The 15,688-nt window shown below is 34.5% G+C and overlaps 1 protein-coding gene across 3 annotated transcripts in view; it reads left to right on the forward strand.

Annotated features, from left to right (window-relative positions):
- The window catches only part of ptc (protein patched), a 313,027-nt gene that overhangs the window by 237,697 nt on the left and 59,642 nt on the right, over positions 1 to 15,688 (forward strand). For all 3 annotated transcript variants that reach the window (XM_090414812.1, XM_090414810.1, XM_090414811.1), the window contains one exon: positions 6,147 to 6,289. In XM_090414812.1, coding sequence (XP_090270938.1) covers positions 6,147 to 6,289 — 143 coding nt within the window. The remainder of the gene's footprint in view (positions 1 to 6,146; positions 6,290 to 15,688) is intronic.

Below are 15,688 nucleotides of genomic sequence, written 5' to 3' on the forward strand. Positions count from 1 at the left end.
TCATTCTGTTCACTTCTGTTCTTTGGAATAGTCACCCCATACTGTTCCCTCCCACACTGAGTGCAATCTCGAATTCTTTAACAAATGTATCAGTAGATTACTTCTTAATCCTACACATGCTGTTGTTGTGTTATAGGTCTTGTGATCTTCATGTCTGGTATTATTTAAAAAAAAATTTAGAAAGAATTTCTGGTTGAATGTTTACTCTATCTGCTTTTCCACATTTCAGTCTTTTGATAATTTTTTCCTACATCAGATATTGAAAGACTGTTAAGTGACCACCTTTGAAAGATTGTCATTTAAGTCTTTCAAAGTGGTTACCTGATATCCAAATATCTTTAGTTTCTGTTTTCAGGTCATCTCTGATTTTTGTACATCCTTTTTTTTTTTTTTTTTTTTTTTTTCAATTTTTAAGCTTTCTTAATGGCTTTCAGAACATTTTGTGCCCTTCATGATATTTATCTTCTGTTCTTACAAAAGTCTTTCTATGACTTTTGCTTATCTACTCTTATACATAGCTTAGATCTCTTACTTTTTTCTCTGTATTCTCTTAGGGTATCTGCCAACTTACTTGCTAGGAACTTTTGATACGCTTTTTTCTTCTCCAGGACTGTCTCTTTGACTTCTTGCATTCACCATTTAGTTCTGAAGTTTCTGTCTTAGAATAATTTCCCCATATGACTAACTAACTGAATCAATTAATATTTTCTTCAAACTTTGACACCAAGACTCCAAGGTTTGGTTGTTTTTTCAAACTCTTTCATTTTTTTCTTGAATAATATTTGTATAGTTGTCTCCACAGTTCATATGTAAAAGCTGCTCAACTTTAATTCTTTTTAAAACTTCTTTACATAATTTTCTTGTCAGTATGATTTTCATTTTTATCCTACTTAAAACTAAACACTTTCCAAAAACATTTCTATATATCTGGGATTTTCTGTCTTTCTGTTTAGGTCTCCAACAATGACCAGCTTTTATGTTTTCTTTGACTGATGCCTTCTTTAATGACAAAAAATTTCCCCATTTCTTGAACGTTCTGTGGAACTATAGGCACAATTATGATTCATTGACTAATTCCTCATTTCTTCTTGCATATAAATCTATACTATAAACTTTCAATTGTGAAATTCACGTCAGTGTAAATTTCACTTATATAATTCACACAGAACTCAATGAGAGCTCTTTAGAGTTTTCAGAGCATCATCAAAAAACAAGAATATTTATTTTTAACTTCAATAAAAATTTTCTCTTGAAACTACATAAATATTTTATACTTTGTCAGCTCCTTTTGAATGACTACCATTTTCTACATTAATGACCAAATTACTTTTTATATTAAGAGAGACATTTCTCTCTCTCTCTCTCACACACACACACACACATCTTGCTTACACAGTACATTATATATTGCTTTTTTTTCATCATTTGGTATCACTTTAGTAATGCTATAATTCAGTGTATCTTGCATTGTATCAGAGGTTGTATATCATTCTGTATATATGGACACTACTGTTTCATGGATAGCTGTTGATATGAAGAATGTGGTGATTTTTTGTTTCTGAAAGAACCAATAGTTATCACCTTATTTTTCATTTGACAGTTGTTTCTTTCTCTAACAAGTTACTGTTCAATTATCTTATAATTATATTCATATGAAATTTATTTATATTCTTGCTTTCATCCTTATTTTGCCCAGACATAAGGGAACAGAAATTTATATGAGAAATAGTATAATGCTGTCAACTTGCATATAGAGAGGGCAGCTGAGTTCATGTTAAGGTGCCATTTGTATCCCATAATATATGACCCTTCCCCCTTCTCAGGTTTGTATAATGGCATACATTATTATTGTATGGGCGCCTCCATGGAGTCTGAAGACCCATGACAGGAGACCCAAACTATCCACATAATTTATCATACCTCTCCATGAACCTATTAACAGACAAAACCCACACAACTGACTCTGGCAACCCATTCCACTCATTCACAACTTTCCAAGTAAAAATCTCCTCCTTACACCCTTACTAACTACACCTTTATTCAACTTCCAAGGATGACCCTTTATTCTGATCCCTGTACCCAAGTGTTGAAACATTTCCCCTGCATCAATCCTATTAAACTCTTTAAGCAACTTAAACGTTTCTATCATATCCCCTCTTTTTCTTCTTTCAACCAACTTCTGCAGTCCACACATCCTCAATTTATTCTCATAGGGAGCATTCCACAGACCACTCACCATCTTGGTTACTTGCCTCTTAATCTTCTCCAGTGCTTCCTCATCCCCAAGAAATCCAGGAGACCAGACCTAAGCACAGTAATCCAGATTGGATGTATCAAGGCCTTGTGAAGAGGAATAGAAACTTCTTTATCTCTACTTGTTAAAATGTTCTTCAATAGCTAAGTAATCTTAGGAGCTACCTTAGCAATTTGTCTTCTAAGCTTTAACTCTCTGTTTACCACCACCCTTAAATCTCTATCTTCATCTATTTCCTGGAGTACAGTTTCCATCAATGTGGTACACAGCTTGTAATCTATTTATCTCAAAGTGCATAACTGTATATTTCTCCACATTAAATTGATACCCATTATCTTTTGCCCATATTTTGCCCATTTTGCCAACCAGCCGGCAAAGGTTGGTCGATTGGTAGAGCCTCTGCTACTAATGGCTCAGTTAAGTAAGTTTGAGCACGGTTAGTAGTTGAAAGGGGGCCAATCGTTCGATGCTGTTGGCACACTCTCCCTCGATGAGTCTTTGGACTCCCTGGAGGTGTCAAATAATAATAATAATAATATTGACAGCCTATTTAAATCATTCTGCAAGCTCATCAGCTTGATTAACTGTTACTCTACCTAATTTCGCATAATCATCAAACAAATGAATATTTCCTTTCAAGTTATTTCCTATATCATTTATGTACAAATTAAACAGTAGTTGTCCCAGCACTGAACCTTGCAGCACGCCACTAGTCACCTGATTTTGCCTTTAATTCTATACCTCCATATACCACTTTTTGATTCTTTCCAGCAGCCACCCTCTTATCCACATAACCAGTGTCATGTCCATCCCCATTTGTTCTAATTTGCATAACAGAGTTCCATGTGGTATTCTGTCAAATGCTTTTGCAAGATCCAGCAGAATTATCATGTAGCCATTTCCTTTATCCAACTCCACTCTTACTCTGTTATAAAAAGTTAGTAAATTACTAAGGTACAACTGACCTTTCACAAAGCCATGTTGATCCTCATACAGTATCATATTTTTATCATCCATTCTTAAATTCTCTTTTTGACCAATTTTTCCAGTACTTTTACCACCACACCTTGAGATATTGATTGGTCTGTAATTTGCAACTGTGGTCTTAGAACCTCCTGTATACAAGGGAATTATTTGGTCTCTTTTCACTCCCTTGGAACTCTACCAGATCTGAGACTTAAAGAGTCTAGTTAGAGGCATTGCCAGTAACCTTTCACATTCTCTGACAACACATTCTGCTCAGTCACAACTCTCCAAGCGAAAAATCTAGTCTTCACACCTCTACTAACCATACCTTTATTCATCTTCCAGACTTATGATATAAGTCTATCAAGATCAAGAGTTATATATGCATGAGTGGAAAAAAAATGTGCTGTGCATCATACGATGCATATAGCAACATGATGTGAAGAGAACTGCTGTGTACATACAAGTCATTTGTTATTCAAAAAAATAAATAATTTATGAGGTTGATTTAAAAAAAAAAAAAAAAACTTATCAATCTCATCTCCATCATTATCAAAATGTTGTAATTTATTTTCACTACACATTTAATAATTTATGTTTTTCACTGGCTGCCACTCACAAAAGGTAATAAATGTAGACTGTATTAGTATGGTGAGTATGCTGATATATATACCCTCAGGGAGTGTACAGATTATTTTGACAATACTACATGAAAAAATTACATCATTACTAATTTCCAATCAATAATTTTCCCCCAAATTAATCTGTTATTTGGAACAGGAAGAACATAAAAAAACTACCTTTCTTTGATATCCTAATAGAAATCAATGAAAAAGAAAACAGATTATCTTTCTCCATTTATAGAGACATTTAAGGAAGATTTCTTAATGCAGCCTCACACCACCACCCCATGCAAAAAATAGGTTTAATAAAACCCTTGAGGGATATAGCTTACAATATTTCCAGCACAGAAGAAAAGCTGAAGGAAGAATTACATTATTTAACACAGATCCTCACAAAAAAATGGTTTTGAACCTAAGACAATCAAAAAAATCTTCAAGACACCTCCTACAAGCATCTCACAAAAACAAGATCTCAAGAACACAATTACGCTACCATACATCAAGAATGTTACAGACAAATTGGCCAAATTACTATACAAGCATAACATTAAAGTAGCTTTTCTATTACTAGAAAAAATATCAAGATTTCTACAGCCCCAAAACCTCCACATCACCCTTTAAAAAAACCAAGTCTCTATAAAATTTACTGTTCCTGTGGCATCTGTTACGTAGACCAGACGGAAGATCGGGGGAAATTTGTATGAACGAACATCAAAAAGACATGCAAAAAAGGAGAGAACACAAATCAGGCCTAGCATCCCACACAACTTCCACTGGCCATAATGTACTTTGGCATAAAACGAACATGTCTTATATTTAAAAAAACTGTTTCACAAGGAAATTTAAGGAGGCTGCAGATATGCTTAGAATCCCAACACAATGCAACAAAAACCAAGGCCTAACTCTACACCAAGTTTGTTCTGCATTTATAAAAAATATACCTAAGTCAGACCTTGGACAGAGTGAACGTGAACAACATCCAGCATTGTTCAAACATAGCATTAACATGTGTATCGATTCTGCATTCAGATTTTTTAATTTGATGAACAGTTAGGCTGTCATAACAACATCTAATGGACTATTTTGAGTAATTTTTCATTTCTTGTGTTTAAACTTTTAGTTACCTTTAACCCCTGAAGATGTAAGTCAAACGACATACGAAGCTTGCTGGGTTTGTTTATCTTTATTTATCTTAATAAACATGTGGTCGCATTACCGAAATCTTTCATTTGAACACAGAAACATATGCCTATAATCTGTTATTTGTCAAGACTCCAACATTTTCAGATTTTATATTTCTGTCTTCTAAGGAACTTTTTACTGTATCAATCCACCTACATCTTGGTCTTTCTCTGGATCTTTATCCTACCGACCTAGCAAAGAACACTTGTTTTTCCTCATTCTGTTTGTGACCATACCACTTCTAGAAACCTTGTTATATAAGCCAAAATATGAAACTTTTTCAAGCCAATTCAGGCTTCTAATGAGGAGGTGGTCATTGTCTCAAACTGGACAGGAAGTTTCATTTCCTAACTCAAGACATTCACATAGGTCCATTTGCAACGGAATTCAAACCTGCAGCCTGTTGGTTGGGAAGTATGTATGCTAACCACTCAGCCAAACAGGCCTTCAAATAACAAATCATGTTTTAATAGTTATGTTACCTTTAGACCTGCTAAACATATTAATTGAATAACTAATAGCAAAGTTTTTTGTTGGTTTGAAAGTATGTTATATCTAACAAGAAATCATATTCTTGTTCTCATCCTATTTTTACCCAGACATAAACTGAGGTTGCTTTGTTATGAAAAACAAAGTATAAAAACAGAATGGAAACATGATTGATTTCATATGAAATATATTTTCATTCCCCCCCTTTGAGTGGGACACCAGTTATTCAGTTGCATGTACATTAATTATCACGTGTTCATTTGGGGAGTTAAAACCAAATAAACATATAAGCATAAATAACAATTTTTTTAGATAAACAGGTTAAGCATATCTTTGATAATAATTTTTGTCTCATGATATGAAAACACTACCCTACCCTTTTCAAGAGGTGTGAAGCAGCTTGAAAAAATTGTACCATTTGGTCTATAGAGGTGAATTTACATATTATTTAAATCTCGCCCTATCCACGGTATTAAATGGTATAGGTCAGAATTTTTTGAACAAAAAGTTTCAGAAATGAATGTTGTAATCGATTTTCAATTTAAATAAATAAATTTTTGGTTCTTTTGAACAAAAAGTTTTAATGTTGTAATCGATTTTCAATTTAATAAATAAATTTTTGGTTCTTTTAGGGATTTTTAACAAGCATAGGAAGCAGAAACCGGAGAATGGGTATGACTCTACAACATATGTTTGTACCTGTAATTCATGGAGCATTATCTACATTACTGGGAGTAATCATGTTAGCATTTTCAGAATTTGATTTCATTGTTAGGTAAGTGAACTTTGGTATGTAAATTCTTTCTTTCAAGGTTACACAGCCACCAGCATTCATTGTGTACAATTTCTGGAGACAGAAACACATGTTAAAGCAATTACTATAATTAAGAAAATGACACTCAACATTTTGGCCTCTATGTCGAGGTCATCATCAAGAAAACATACATATAAACAAGACACAACAAAATGTAAGCTAAAAACCAATACTACGCAAAAGTAAGCTAAATCTAACTCCTTTGTTAATTGTTTATGCTAACCTGACCTTTGGCAAGATAAATAAACATTTAAATTAAAAATAAATAAATAATTATTAAATCAATAAATACTTTTTTATACATAATAAAGTGTAATAATATACAGATCATTAAAAAAATTACAGTGGAACTACATCAAATGAATCTTTACAGTCCTGTTTGTCTTAAGGTTTTCTTTTTGTTGGGATTTTGCTATCAAGTTCTGGATCCTATATGGGTTGTAGATGGGGTCTTCCAGATTCTTGGAATTACTAATCTATCATTCTTGTTGAGATTAGGATGATGAATCAGCATCTCACAAGCTTCCTTGAATTTTCTTTCAAACCAGGTTTTGGTGTAATATAAGGACCTGGTGCCTTTCCATTTAATTCTGTGACATGTTTGGAGTGCATGGTCTTTGATGTGTCATTTGTGTTTGTCCTTTCTTGTTGGAATTGTGTGCCCTGATTCCCCTATGTAGGGCAAGTTGCAGGTGCAAGGTAAGAAAGGGAATCTTTGAATGAGCTGAGTATACTTTTTAATTTTTATTAGGAGGTTTGAAAGTTGCCTTCATATTATATTTCTGTAGTGTTCTATTTATTTTTTTACAAAATTCCCCCTAATGTATCGTATGGCTATGGCATTTTTGTAATCTTTTTTACCTTTCATGGCATTTTTGTTGAGGATCTTGTGAACTTTTTATAGCCATTTTTTTTATAAAGGTTTGTCTAATGGTTTCATGTTCCTTCTTCAGTGCCTGCTCATCGGAGGAAATTGTTAGGAATCTATGTTTGAGGGTGCTGATGATCTCTAGTTTTTGTGTTGGATGGTGGTATGAATCTTTCTGTATGTATTGGCCTGTGCTTCTAGGTTTGTGGTAGACTGTGAAGGACAGACAATCTGAGGGAAGACATGTGACAAGAAAAGGAAGAGAGTTATTATTTTCAATTTCAATGGTAAATTGGATACATTTGTGTTGTTTGTTTAGGTGGCTTAGGAATGTATTTAATGTTTGGTGGCCATGGGGCCAGATGGATAATATATGATCAAGATATTTGAGCCACGCTTTGAGCTTTAGACTTGCTGAATCTAGAGCTTGTGGGTTGAAGTCTTCTATGTAAAAGTTAGTTGTGGTGGTAGTTGTGAACCTGTGTCCATACCTTCTTTTTACAGGTAGAAATAATTTTGCCATGAAAACTGAATGGTGTTCACTTTCTATTTCAGATCCTCTGCATATTTTGTTTGCTGATGAGAGTGAAGGTATTGCTATCAGCAATAACATAGCGAACGAGACTTTTCTTATTTCTTATGTCTTCTCTCCCTGAGAATTTGTACACATCTTTATGTTGAAACATGATGTTAATAATGACTAGCCCATGTCCTGCACAGATTTCCACTAGGTACTTATCATTATTAGCTTTGCTCTGTTCTCCAAATTTTCTGAAACATTTCTTTGTCTGGTAATCATTTTATACTCTGTTTAGATTTTCAATAGTAACAGACTTTTTCTTTGTCTCATGTACCTAGAAATATTCCTTCATTTCTTCCTTAGTAGAACCTTCTGTGGGACCTTATGCACACGTCACATTGCTCAATTTTCCATTATGGTGTTTGCCCAGATCACTCTACTTGATATTGCCTGCCATTCAAGATTATCCTTGTAGTTAGCATTAAATGCTATAGCTACTCCTTCCTGAATTGGTGCTGTCAACATCAAAAGATGTTGACAGCACCAATCATGAATTCTGCTGATATTGAGTTAAAGTTTGTTCCAATAGCTGAATTTTCACTGTTCACCCTGGTATCCTGACAGAAGCTGTGTGTGTGGCTGGGTTTACTGGGCAACACCTGAGCCAGCATGAAATTCCATTGTATGATACCTCCCATCATTTTATTTGCAACACACATTTTCGTCTGCTTAATCTCAAATTGCTTGTCCATCCTTCATTCAGTATCCAAGTAGATATCTACTAATGGAATGCAGCACACAAAGGTTTTAGATTGAACATTAGGTCAGAATCCATAGTCAGTTGTCCACATTCCTTAAAAGGCTATGCAGAATTCTTTATGCTTTAAGATAGTGAAACAGTTTTGGTTATTTGGTGGTTTATGGGAGAGTGGGGACTTTTAAAGTATGTTAATGCTGTGTTTTCTTGGAGACAAAGGAACTATGTATGTTCAGCATAATATAAAAATATATCATTTTCAAGATGAGCCAAATCTCCACAAAGCAGACAGGTGATGTGCATGATTTTTTTCCTTTTTTTTTCTCTACAAGAAAAATATGAGTTTTCTGATTTGATTTCAGTGACCATCTTTGTGAGAAAAAAAACAAGTGCATATTAATTTCAAAGAAGTTGAGTACTTAGTTTTTTTCCTCCCCTTCATATTATCCTGTTGTTATAAAGAAAGAAAATTGAAAAGTAAACTTATATATATATATATATATATATATATATATATATATAAAGTCGACTATATATAATTCGGTCTTAGATCATAAGATTTATGTTTAAGACCAAATTATATATAGCACTTACAAGACACCTGAATATTATTTTCCACACATTTGGAAAATAATATTCAGGTTATGTTACATTCATTGATATCACAATTACACTAATGTTTTATGTAAATAAATTAGTATAAAATTATCTTATCTGCTAATTATTCTTATGAGTTTTATTATTATTGTTATGTAGCATCTCCAAGGACTCATCATGGGAGAGCAACACTCCATCTCCCTTACTTAATCCTCCAACTATGTGATTTTTCTGTATGTGGGATGAAAAACCTGAGTTCTCAGGAGAAAAAAACCCTGCTACCTCCATATGACAGTAGCTTACTCATCTTCAACTGAAAAAGCCCATGTGAAGATTCCTCTCCTCACGATGAGAATTGAACTCAGTTCTTTTCCAATCGAGGGGTGCTATGTAATGTCATCCTTCCAGTTGCGCTACAGAATCACATACCCTTCCAGTAAAACTGTGTTAATCATTTTATTTTATTACATTTATTTTATTAGAATTGAAATTAAAAAAGAAAGAAAGAAATCTTAGAACTCATTAACCACCCAACCGGCTGTGACATGTATACATGTCAAGGTTACCATGTTTGCGAAGTGCATATTAAAATTGTAATACCATTGATATTACATTGAAATATATGATGGATACAAAATATACGAGGAGTGATGTATTTTATCCATATCGACGACAATGTGGTTAAAGAAGCCTTGTCCTCAACAAAAGGAGTAAAAGTCAATGAAGACCAATCACACACACACACATCATATATGTAGATGATGTAGTAATTATAACAGATAATAAATCAAATTCACTGACTGTAATTGGTTGGTGAATTTAGAGTTGTGTAAAATTGGTGATTTTTTTATCTGTTTTATTGTGTTTTCCCTTGGAAAATTAGTGTTTTATAGAATGTTAGTGTAGATTTTCATGTTTTTAATGTTTTATAACATATTTTTGTTAAGATGTTGCAATAATAAATATAGTTTAAAATGTTGCCAAAAATGCACAAGAAACAGAACACTAAGAAGAGCACAAGAAAGTTGAGAACAAGTAAGCTTGCTTTGCTAAAGAGGTTATTGGAGATATTCAGGAATTATTGAAAATGAATTAACTTCCAAAATAGTGAAATTAAAGCAAATTATCAGAGTGTCGACATAGAAATTATAGAAAGTCAAGAGGTGTTTGAATGAACATAGAGAGGAAAAGAAAAGCAGCAAAATAAGAAACAACAAAGCACAGAATCAGATAAGTCAGTAAGTAATGAAAATCAGGTAAGTAACATTGTCTGTAAAAAGGAGGATGTTATTTGGTATGGTGACTCTATCATAAAACATGCTGTTGATGAACAGGCTATAACTTTGAGTTTTCTAGGAGTAAAAATTAAAAATATAACACAAGCAATTAAAAAACAAAAAAGAAAAGTAAATGAGATCATAATTGTAGTAGGTACTAATGAATTAACTAGTGATAAGTTTGTATGAGAGAGGACATGAAAGGGTTTTTGGAAGAGGCAAGAGTGAGAATAGTAAGTATATTATCTCAATATGATAAAAATGAATTAAGAAGGGCTATGATGTCAAATAATTTGATATGTAGGCTGTGTAGAAGAATGGATGCGAGTTTTTGGATGTGTGGAGTGAGTTTGAGGGAGGATTAGATTTGTATAAGAGGGATGGCCTACATCTGAATGCATTTTGTATCAGGAATCTTGAAAACTAATTACTGGTATGAGACCTAACACAGAGTCAGAGAAACTAAATTATAATGGGAGGAATGGTGAGAATATGAGTGTAAGAGCGACAATGTTATAATTGTGCTAATGACGGGAATGGACATTATCATGGAAATGATTATGAGCAGAGAATGATTTTGACTTTTTGTTCGTCCATTCCAGACCCATCAAATGTGTACAAAGATGTGTACAAAAGAACATGCATATAGATTATTATGTCTATAAATGAATGTGAGAAGTATCAGAAACAAAGAGGTAGAGTTTGTTGCCTTGGTCAGTATGTTGGAACTTCAGATTGTAGGCATTAGTGAAACCTGGCAATCAGAATCAGACCTAACTAGTATTGAGTGTAAAGGATATAGTATTTTAGGATGGATAGATAGGAGAGGAGGGGGTGCTGCTAATGATATCAGATGACTTGAATCCAGTTAGAGTTGAGACCTATGATTGTAGTACTACTACTAACAGTATTTCATGTGGCAATGAGCTTGAAGCTATCTGGTGTGAGGTGGAATCTAACAAGATCAATTACATAGTAGGGTGTAGTTACAGACCTGGTGGATTGGTTGTTAGTGATGAAGAAATGCATCACCAAGCAGAGACGATTGGCGTGAGAAGAGTAACCATAACGGGAGACTTTAATTATCCAAATATTGATTGGTAGCAGTAAAATCTCATGAGAAGAATGAAACTGAATTTATTGGGCTGTTGCAAAACAACTTCCTCAAGCAGTATGTGACAGAAGGAACTCGAGGTCAGAGAGCTAGATTAGATTATAGTGTCAGAGAGTGTTTAAGTTAAAATTTTGCCTCCAGTTGGCGACAGCTACTTTGCAGTACTTACTTGGGAAGTGACTGAGTTTATGAATGTTCCATTCAGAAAAGATTTCCTGAACAAAGCAGGAAATACCAGTTGAGGAGTATACCAAGTTCAATGGAATGATATCGGTTGCTGGCTGGGAAGAATATCAACAGTGCATGGGAAGCATTTCAAAAATACTTAAATGATGCAATATCAGAATGTGTCCTTAGAGTTTTGAAGAATAAATAGGGTAGGAGTCAAATGGGTGTGCAATGTTATTAAGCAAGAGATTCGTAAGAATTGGATGATGTAGAAGGAATGCTGTGTGCATAAGGATGATGTGCATTATGAAAATTATAATCAGCAGGCTAGAATGGTTACAACTGTTGTACAGAAAGCTAAGTCTGAGTATGTAAAGAAATTGGCTCTGCAAGCTAAAGACAACCCACGAGAATTCTATGGATATGCTGCAAGTAAAAGAAAGAATGACTCTTTTGAATGCAGATGGTGTGAGGGTGTCAGATGTAGAAGAGGTTGTTCAACTAATGAGTGCCCATTTTGCTAAAAGCTATTAACCTGGTGTATGCAACATTGAGCTCACTGTTACCTCTTCACTGGATGAAGAAATTCAGGTGTATGAAGAAGAGGTATTAGAGCCATTGCACAAACTGAATAACAGTTCTGCAATATGGACTAATAGACTATCTGCACAGATGATAAAGAGTGTTCAGCTGAAATGGCTATTCCTTTGACCAGGCTATATAACTTGAGTCTCAGAACAGGGAAGATTCCATTACACAAGGGTGCAAAGACCAATGTATCCAACTTTTGACCAATCAGTATCTCAGGAGGTAGTGAAGATTTTGGAAATGTTGCTCAGCACTCGCATACAAAAATGGGTCAACAGCAAATCTCTACTACGTAATGAATAGCATCAGTTTACTAAGAGAAGGTCATGTTTTAGCAACTTGCTCGCATTCTATAATAATGTTACCATTGAAGTAAACAAGGGGAATGGATACACAATGATACTTTTGAATTTTGCTAAGGGTTTTGACAGAATACAGCATGGAAGATTGTTACATAAATTGAAGAAAATGGATTTGGATTATAAAATATTAGCACATGGATAAGAAGATGGCAGACTGACAGATATCAAAGTGATATATATGGGATGTGAGTCTGCAAGATTTAAGGTAACTAGTCGTGTACCACAAGGATCATTCCTTGGTCCACTGTTATTCAATCTGTACATTAATGATATTGAGAAGGATTTGACTGGCGACATACAGCTATTTGCTGACAATGCAAAGATAGGTAGGGTAATCAAGAATCTGCTTATATGCAGTACTTGCAGAATGATTTGAATAAGCTGGAATTGTGGGCATGGAAAAATGAATGTCAGTAAATGTACAGTCATTCACTTTGGCGTGATAAGATATCCAGTGTCGTATTATATTGGTGGGATTATGCTAGAGAAAACTGATCAGTCTCCTCTTGGATCTTGGAGTGTTAGTTGATAGGAATTTGAAGTTCAGGAGCCATGTAGCAAGATTGCAAATACAACTCAAAAGATAGTTGCAATGCTGAAACAGACTTTCACATGTAAAAATAAAGATGTCATTTTTCCTCTTTACAAGGCCTTGATAAGATTTCAATTGGACAAGCACAGGTCTGGTCTCCTGGTTACTGTTGTGATTCTGCTACAGTAGAGAAAGAGAGAGTGTTAAAAATGATCAGGATTGTGGAATACTGATTAAGAAGACAGATTGAGAATTTGTAGACTGCAGATACTAGCATACAGGAGAAAGAATATGATTGAGACTTGCACACTTCTGACAGGGTCATACAGGATTTCAGTTGATGCAGTTTTTCATAATATGGTTGGTGGGAAAAGGACCAGAGGGCATCCTTGGAAGCTGAGAATGAATGCCGCTAAGAAAGGGTGAGCGCTAAATTTTTCTCTCATAGGGTGGTGCATGATTGGAATGGATTGCCAATGAATGCTGTGTGTGCAAGCAGTGTGAATAAATTCAAGAATAAGTATGAAAGCTGGCGCATGTAGTATTGATCTCCCTCAATGAGACCCTGACTCTCTGGAAGTCTTTCTTAATAATAATAGGTCTCCAATACCAGCTTGCAAAATTACAATAAATGCACAGAAATTATAATATGATTATGAATTCAAGTAAAATGAAGATAATGAAAATTGGAAGACACCCAGAAGATATAGATAACACTTAATCAGGAAACCATAGAATAAGTTAATGGTTTTAATTACCTAGAAGCATACTTGATTTCAGATTTAAATGACATAGCAACAATGAAACATGGACTCTTCATAGTATGGTCAATGATAAATGAACTTAATAAAATTTGGAAAAACACGGCTATCTATAGGACAGAAACTTCAATCTATAGGACAGAAGATTTCTATCCCTGTTAGACCATCCTCCTCAGTTAACAAAATTTCTGTGATGCCAACAATCTTTGAAGAGGTGGAGTCAATTAATGCTATTAACTCATTCCTTTTATTATTATGCTCCTAGCATTGTATACAGAAAAAATCAATACAGTGTACCCTCTGATTTCTCAAGCCACTATTCCCACCTGAGGCCATCCCTGCTGTTTCTAGTTTCACCTGTTTCCTGTACTTCCCACTGCCTGCATTTCATGTACAATTGCACATTTCCATCCCTCACCTGCCACATTTTTAAACAATGGAATGTGCACATGCATAGCAAGCTACGAAATCATCAGCTGTGCGCTATATACCTTAGTCTTTAAATGTTGGTAGGCTTGGGTGATAACATGTTTAGAACCGGCTGCTGCCGGGTTGAATATGATCAATATAATTGGATACAATCCAAAAGACAACAGTCATACAACAACAACAAAAATCATCATCATCATCAATTTCAATTACAACTTAAAAACCACTATTGGTAACAAAATGAACATAGGTGGTGCTAGCACATGTGGAGATAGAAAGTTGGTTGATGTGAGCTACTAATGCTTATCATTTTTTAACAGTTCAGATCAAACAACTTCCTATGTCCTTCTGTGCTAGCACCACCTCTATATCTCCATTATACCTTCACATTTGATAAATATCTATTCCAGCTGACTTTCCACATTTCAAATTGTTCATTGCTTTGTTTACTTTAATTTATTGATTTGTGGAAATTTATACTAGCAGTTTCAAAGAAATAAAATACAAGGCAAATAATGTATTTTTAAGTGCTTGTTTCTTTGTTTGTTTCATGGTAACTATGTATTGTTAATTTCAATACAAAATATCTGTTACCTAATCTGTTTAATATTATTAGTATGTAGCAGTTATCATTATATGGTATGGTGCAAAAAAAAAAAAAAAAAGTACTGAACTTGAACACCCCTTTCAGTGCATTTCAATCTCATGCACATTAACAGAAGAGCACATGTAGCATCCATGCCATTACATTTAGCTTTAGCAATGATGTTGACATGGAAGAAAAATGTTTATTGTTGAGCATTATTTTCGTTCATACAGAATTGGTTGAGCAAATTCTCCAAGCTGACGATATATTTTTGAGCAGTTTGTTTGTCATTTCCATAAGCATGCCTCAAGCAACAGTGACATCATTACCTCATCATTGAATCGAGAGGTTCCAACATACTGGGAGTGTTCTGCCACAATGCAGAGGGCATTCGAGGAGACCACAAACTGTTAACACAAATGAGTATCACGGGCATGTGCTGGAACAAGTGTTTCAGTCAAAGCTGAACAGCGGTAAAACTTGGGATACCGAGGCGGTTACTACAGAGAATCCTTAACACTTGGGAGCTCACATCTGATCTGACAGATACATGCAGAATGTTCATCATCATCATCATCATCAAATTCCTGCCATGTACCCTCAAGGGGTGTACAGGATATGATAGTACTACATGAAAAAAATTACATCATTATTAATTTCCTATCTACAATTTTCCTCCAAATCAGTCTGTTACTTGTCAACACTCCAACATTATCAGATCTTATATTTCTATCGTCTAAAGCACATTGTACCGTATCAATCCACCTATATCTTGGTCTTCCTCTGGGTCGTTTTGCTGCC

This window comes from Typopeltis vanoorti, chromosome 25 (assembly GCF_054136105.1).
Source record: "Typopeltis vanoorti isolate ZY-2024b chromosome 25, IOZ_Tvanoo_1.0, whole genome shotgun sequence".
Taxonomy (NCBI): Eukaryota; Metazoa; Arthropoda; class Arachnida; order Uropygi; family Thelyphonidae; genus Typopeltis; species Typopeltis vanoorti.